At 42.9% G+C, this 7,699-nt stretch overlaps 1 protein-coding gene across 2 annotated transcripts in view; it reads right to left on the minus strand.

Moving 5' to 3' along the window:
• The window catches only part of cgnl1 (cingulin-like 1), a 40,676-nt gene extending 33,208 nt beyond the window's left edge, over positions 1 to 7,468 (minus strand). For both annotated transcript variants that reach the window (XM_015953007.3, XM_015953006.3), the window contains exons 1-2: positions 7,329 to 7,468; positions 28 to 1,715 (exon numbers count right to left, since the gene is read on the minus strand). In XM_015953007.3, coding sequence (XP_015808493.3) covers positions 28 to 1,665 — 1,638 coding nt within the window. In that variant the 5' untranslated portion in view covers positions 1,666 to 1,715; positions 7,329 to 7,468. The remainder of the gene's footprint in view (positions 1 to 27; positions 1,716 to 7,328) is intronic.
• Positions 7,469 to 7,699: the final 231 nt, after the last annotated feature.

The following is a 7,699-nucleotide window of genomic DNA, read 5'->3' on the forward strand; positions in this document are numbered from 1 at the left end:
TAACAGAGCATTAGTCTGGTCTTTTACCTGGACGTCTGCCTCTGTGCTGGGCTTTTTGTCTGCAGTGGAAGAGGGCTTGGACAGTGATGTTGACTGTAGTGTTGCTGTAACCTTTCCAACTGGGGAAGAATTTTCATGACTTTCATTATTCCTGAAAGGTAGTGATGAGGCACGTGACTGAGACTTTCTGTAACCCTGTATGGAGCCTACACCCTTAGAGATGGTGTTCTGGGGGGACCCTGGTGCACTGGTGGCACGAAATGAAGCCCCATCCACAACAGTGGACCAGGAGTCCTGACTACTGGCTGTTTTCTGTGCCCGCAGCTGTGACGGCAGTATGACATGCTCCATTGATGTGCCTTTGAAGCAGCTAAACTCATCCATGAAGCTTTCACCATTTCTCAAGCCAAGAGCACTATCCACACTGCGTGAGCGTATCCGGTCCTCCGGATTAATCCTGTTTCTCCGTCCAGCCCTGCCCCTTCGTGGACCACTAACAGTTTTACCATCAAACTTTTCAATCAGCTCATCGACACCGAGACAGGAGCCTGTGTCGATGTCTCTGCCAGAACCAGGGAGGAAGGGGATGTAGCGACGATTCTCATGTCGGTTTATGGTGTCCGCGTACAGAGCCTCCATTTGTTCATCTGCTGAAGTCTTGTTTGAGGAAGATAAAGAGGCATGGCGGGAGCGGGAGGAAGACTGAAGAACTGGTTCACTAGAGTCAGCTCGGCGGATGGGAAGGACATCGGGATCACGATGGTTGCGCTCCAGGCTGGAGCTGGTACTGCTCACTGAAGCGGGGGTCTTGCTCTTCTCATTTGAAAGACTTGACATAGTGGAAGTTTGAGGCTGAACTGCAGGCACCGGTTCAGTTTTAGAGGTCGGTTTAGGCTGATGTGGACTCAGACTGGTGAGATAAGGTTTAAACTGTGGCTGAGCCTGATGTGATTGAGGTTTAGCCTGAGGCTGGGCCAACTGGGACTGAGGCAACAACTGAGACTGTGATTTGGGTTTAGGCGTCTCAGTGTCAGCAGTCTTCCGGCTTAGAGGCGAAGGCTGCCTTCTCTCTTGCTGCCCAGGAACTTTGTTCCGATCCAGACTCGATGACCTGCCACGGGCAGGGGCATGTACAGCAGACTTAGAGGAAGAATTCTGATATTTATTTCCAGTCTCGGCCTGAGGTTGAGGTCTGGAAGGGAGACTGTGGAAACTCTCTAGGTTTAGGGCATTACTCTCTGGATCATATGGCTTAAGGATCTCGGGGTGCTTCTGAAAGTTCAAAAGCGTGGACGGTTTCTTCCCTTGTGATTCGGAAATGCCATTCTGAGGACCAGGATAATGCGTCATCTTCTGTGTCCGATACTCCATAAAAGGGTCGTTGGACCCAGCGTCTTTGTCTCCTCTGAAATCATACTCTTGGTAGTTCTCAATAAAAGAACCATCTGTGTCAGTGTACCCATTGCTGTCAGGGTCAGCATAGGACTTAGAACCCCTGTCCTGGTTGTTGAGAACAACATATGGGTGACCATCTATACCCTGGACTCGAATGCTGAGACCATATGTACCCGCTCCATTACTCTGGGGCCTGGAAGATCGAGATGACTGAGAGTAGACCCGCTGTGATCCACTGTTGGGAATGCCAGTCACTCTGTAGGATTCCATCAGGAATGTGGAAGGAAAATAAATCCCTCTCCCTGGATCAGGTGGCACACCTATCCAAGCAAACATTTAGACCAGCCGGATTAGTCAAAAAAGAAACACAACATAATTGAATAACAGCAAAGCTTCCTTACTCAGCCAAACATGCATTTAATTATGCCTTCTACTTTCATTTTCCTTCATGGCTTCCACTCTTAATATTCATTTTATCTCTAAAGGAATTTTCTGTGAAACAGCTCTGTTAATTGGCTCTGAAAAAGTGAATCACACAAAAACAAACCACATTTGCTGCCTGTAACATCTCAAAAACCATAATATCCATCTCTTAAGATCTAAGTGAACACACGGCATATTCTCATTAAGAGCAGAAATTAGCAGGTACGCTAGGAAAGTCCTTACAGGTCAATGACTAACAAGTATGTCATAGCAAAATTACTATTTGTGACACATAACAAATACAGGGTCAATGAAAGTACATAAGAGAGTCAGATAGAGGTATGTTATGAAACAAGTTTAAAACAGCTAAAGAAAACCTAGAAAGCCACGTAGGAGATAACCGGTCTTACTACAGTGGTTAGCTCTGGCTGCTCTCTTCAGGCTATGAGTGTTATCATTAAAAGAAACATTGTATACTTTTAAACTAAACTCAATAAGTATATTCAGCTCTAACTCTTTCCATAGTTCACTTTGTGGATTCTTCCCTGATGCAAACACTAGACTAATGAATTTTCTAACCCTAGTTAAATTTACAATAGGTGGATGTGCAGATTTAAAGCAAAATATGAAATTATATACGGTCCATTCGACACCATTAACTTGATTTATGATTTTATAGCAATGTGGTGTAGAACCCAAACAGTTTTTTAATGGTACAAATTAGGGCTGGGTGATATGGCCTAAAATTAAAATCACGATATACCGTAAATCCTCTAATACAGGCCCGGGCCTGTATTTGACTCAAGCTCATCAAGCTCCAGGCCTTTATTGGAAAGAGGGCCAGTATTAGAGGCAGGCCTCTATTTCTATTTGAGCAAAATGAACTAATGGTTCGCTGGAGTTTTTGACAATTAATATTGCGCCCACATTTTCAAAGTTTAACACGTTTAACAACGGTAGTTTCTGCTTCAGCCATCTCCCCCCTCCCCCTGCGCAGCGGCCCCAAACTCACTGATGCGCCTGAAGCCTCTCGGAGTTCCTGCTAAACATTAAAATAATTATTTCATTTTCTGTTCCTCACTTCTGATTACCTTCAATGGTGTCTGTTTGTTGCAGGTACAAAAACTAACTTGTTTTTATTTGACTATTTTTCTGTCCTGTCTGTTTATTATCTTCCTGCATCTCCTCTCAATCCTAAAGAAAAACTGCTACCTGGGTTCATATATATTCACCTTATGAGTTACCTTTGAAATGCAGTTCTAAAAGATCTACCGACCACAAAAACAGCGGAGTGCTCGCTGCTTGCCGGCCGCATCAGTGATCGGTGCGTCACTGGATGACAAGGTGATGCGCCCCGCTCCACAGCGAAATGCATCAGGCGCAAATAAAAGACAGAAAACATCAAAGGAAATGAACCAACATGAACGATCGCGTGTTAAATAATTTGGCAACACCTGATTGTTACTGTGGCCGTGCTCAGGAGGCAGATTACCGACCACAAAAACAGCGGAGTGCTCGCTGCTTGCCGGCCGCATCAGTGATCGGTGCATCACCGGATGACAAGTTGATGCGCCCCGCTCCACAGCGAAACGCATCAGGCGCAAATAAAAGACAGAAAACATCAAAGGAAATGAACCGACATGATCGATCGCGTGTTAAATAATTTGGCAACACCTGACTGTTACTGTGGCCGTGCTCAGGAGGCAGATTACCGACCGCAAAAACAGCGGAGCGCTCCCTGCTTGGCGGCCGCATCAGTGATCAGTGCGTCGGAGGACAAGGAGATGTGACCCGCTCCACAGCAGCGAAACACATCAGGCGCAAATAAAAGACAGAAAACATTAAAGGAAATGAACCGACATGAACGATTGCGTGTCAGAGCGCATTGCCCCCCCGAGCGCAGGAGCTTGTCACCTGCTGACAGAAGGCTGCTGTCTTTTCCGAGGGCTGCATCTTGCCGGTCATTATCACATGACAGCGACTAGTCGACGACAGGCATAAAAAGTCACTATAGTGAAGTCGACTAGTTCATACAACCCCTATTGCTCCCCAGTATTCTTTAGCGCACGTTCTCTTTGAACTTGATATCAAATTTTCGCCTCCTCTTCGTCTCCGCATGGTTAAAGTTACCCTCGCGGTCTATCACTGGCAAATCAAAAGTGAGACGATGACACAACCACCCCCGTACTTGCTTGTTACCACATTCCACCCGGCCGCAATAAGAGACCGGCCATTATTCACCTCCGCCGACTCAGACACCGGCCAAAATTGGAGACCCGGCCTTTAATTGAATACCGGCCTGTATTAGAGGATTTACGGTATTGAGGATTTCACCTCGATAACGATAAATAGACGATAACTACAGGTATGCACAGAAACAAAAGTTGTCCACTAGATGGAGCTGTCACATGTATTAGTTGAGTCACATTTTTACGTGACTCAAGGTGGTACAGCTTCTTAAAAGGGACATGAACGTTTCTAACCTACACACATCTTTTAATTTTTTTATTATCAAATTTATTGACATAGAAAAAATTTTCACGATAAGTCAGAAATTTCGATAACGATAAATTTTTTATTTATTGCCCAGCCCTAGTACAAATTATTGAACATAATTGTATTTGGTTTTAAAACTATTAATTACTTTGACAAATGTCAAAATTATTGTGTAAATTGGCTCAAAAACTACATCTGGGTAAAACTGATCATTTTAATTAATGCTGAAAAGGATCTACTATTTATAAGATTAAATGCAGAGATTTTACATTAAAATGTTGATTAAAATGCCAACATTATGACTAATGTCTAAATATAGTAGATTGTTTATTATATTAAAATATAGATTTTTATAAATATTTTTTAATAAATTACATTTATTTACCTTTATTAAAATCCATTTAAGTTAAGGTGTTGAACAATCATTTAATCAATACATTTGCAGTGATCTCTAGTAGGAACGACTGCCTTGTAAGTCGTACTCTGAGGAAAAACACCTGTGCACCAGTTTCGGGAACCAGAAGTGAGCCACATCACAGCTGAGCTACAGATGACAGGATTTAGAGTCTTATTTCCTGATATGAGGACTTCTCACCTTGAATTGGATAACAGCAATGTGACTCGACCACTGATTGTTTGCTCTGTAACATTTATGTATTAGCTCCACAAACGCCGCAAGCCTGGAGGAGTTTTGCTGTGTGGTGGAGTTGCTAATGCTAAGTTAGCTTCTACTAGTCAAGACATTCTCTGCTGTTTCCTGGATGCTAAAACAACAACAGCCTTCCCCAATATGAGTCAAGATGGGTGAGTCCATGAATGTTAAGTGACATTATGAAGTAGATCTGTCAGACTTTGAAATCCTAGTTTCACCATCTATTTTCTAGGTGTGGAAGACTATTTTCATTTGCAGCGTGCATGAAAAACTCAGAGTGACTGATTATAATCAGAAATAAGAATTTTAAAAATGGTTTTTCAGTGTTCACACCTTTAAAGTGCGAGTCAAGTCATGGGTGGAGATTTATTTCATCCACACTCCCTGTTAGATAAACGCTTCTGAAAGAGGTGTGGGGCCAAGAGAGTGGCACAGAGGCAGTGATAGACGGCAACACCCCCCCGGTCCAGGAAGCCATTGAAGACATAGCCATTAGCAGCCACCATGTGTTTCACCACACAATGGAACCTCAACAGAGGTCCTGTTTGCCTTGCTGACAGTGTCCCACTCTACCTGGTGATACAATGCAAGGATGGAACAAGATGGGCCCACAGGAAGGACGCTGATAAGACCAACAACAAAAGCAAGCAGGATAAATCACATCAGCATGAGATAAGTCATGACAAACGCACTGATAAGTGATGGACTGCTTGGAAGAAATACAGCCTCATGTAGAGTAGAGACGGATCTTTGTAACAACATGTTCTCATAAAGGTACTTATTGCCTTTACTTGCATTGCCAGAACAGAGAACTTGATAATACAATGTCATTGAATATTTTGTTTTAGCAATTTTTAGACATGATAAGAAACTTACTTTTTTCGAGTCTTCACTATTAACGAAAAGTTATTTTGTCTGACAGAATAGTTCAGTAAGTTTTTGCAGGAAAGATGTTAAGCAGGAAAGATACAACATACTCTCGCTTTGTGATAAATTACTTTATAAATGGCAGCCCGAACAGCAGGCCACACCTATTTAAAATCAGGCTGTTTCTCATTTCAGGGTATTTTAGTTCCTAAAACTTAAAATTTGGGGTTTTTTGGCAGCCACAAATCTGCAATCAAAACCCATTTTTTGCAAATGCCTGCATAACATCCGCATTATTCATAAGCCAGGAAGTGTCAGTTAGTCAGATTATGTCAGTTTTCACAATTATGTTGGAATGGAAATGTATATACTCATGGGTAATGAGGTTAGGATGGCTGCTGTCAAGGGAAGATTGAGGTCAACACAAATACTCCCATTCATGTTTAGTGTTACAAGTGTTTGATACACAAAGACTCCAAACATGCAACATTTCATTGCACTTATTATGTTGTCTTTCTCTACTAAAGAACACCAGTGATGTGCTTTTCCCAGTGATGCTGCCTTCACTGACCCTCAGACCTGCAAGGCAGTGCTGCTCCCAGGTTAGCATGTCAAGGCCTAACTTTAAAGTACCCTGAGGCGAGGCTCTGCAAAGGCTCAACAGTGCAGGTTTGTATTTACAGTAGAGTGGTCTCATGTGTCACGAGTGTGGTAACAGCTGTAAAAACTCATGAATGGGTACAACACTTGCAGCTGGCCAAAAAAACACAAGATCATCAGAAAAAAGAAACAGCACACCAAACTTGACATGCAACATGTAACTAAATTACAACAGCCAAAGCACATCATGAATGATTTATGATATATTTTAAAATGCTAAATTAGGAGTTCTGTTCATTTTAATCTGTGAAAAGTTCTTGCTTAGTTGCTTCGCTGTGTTTGTACCTTAAGGCCACCGTAGATAAAATCAATATAGAACAATGGCAAAGGTGTATAAGGTGAACTGACTCGGTTCAGTTCAGTTAAGATTTACACCAGTGTGGGAAAATATGATGAAGTTACATAACCTGAATGTGAGCTTCAGGTAGTGTGTGTGCTGGAACAACTGTAAACACGCGTAAAATCACGCTCACGCGGTTTTAAAACAGGTGTGAAGCTTTACAGTAGCTTTTCGGCTAATACAGTAGCTTTTAGTTAATATTGAAGCTTGTTTGCTAACACTGTAGCTTGTTAGCTCATTTCAAGAAACAACGGTTAACTCACGCAGTTTGAAGCCCTCTTGATGCTCAGTCCAACAGGTGGAAAAGCACCACCAGCCTGAGATTAACAGGCTGAAGTTTTGATTTAACACGTTCCTGCCTCACTTCAAGAATGTCTCAATAAAAACAATTATTTTACAGCAGGTTAATCTATGCTAAAAGTTCCTGTTTGTCCATCTTATCGTTGTCAACAAAACCTCACGCGCCAAGTGTCATGTCAAGTGTTTTTTACTCACCAAGGTCTTGTGTCTTTTGTTATCTTCTACGTAGTCTAAATAAGTCTATTTAAGCTGTTTTCGTTTAGTTTTATGAGATAACTTTATCCGCCACGAACTTTGCTAACTTCTTTGCTCCGGTGAGGTCTCCTCCAGAGTGTGAGGGAGAGCCGAGTTCCAGAAGGACGTCCGACCTTCTGGCCGCCCCGCCTCCCGAAACAAGCGCACGAGCCCGCCCACCCGCTGGAAAACAGCCGCCGGCTGGTCCAGGAACAGATTTTCACATCCCAGAGTTCTGCCGACTTTTACGGACGAGGTTGACTCCCTTTTGACCGGTTCTAGTCGGCTCAGTTTATTGCGGATTTTCACACGCCCTGAAACTACCAGGGTGA

This window comes from Nothobranchius furzeri, chromosome 9, assembly GCF_043380555.1.
Source record: "Nothobranchius furzeri strain GRZ-AD chromosome 9, NfurGRZ-RIMD1, whole genome shotgun sequence".
Taxonomy (NCBI): Eukaryota; Metazoa; Chordata; class Actinopteri; order Cyprinodontiformes; family Nothobranchiidae; genus Nothobranchius; species Nothobranchius furzeri.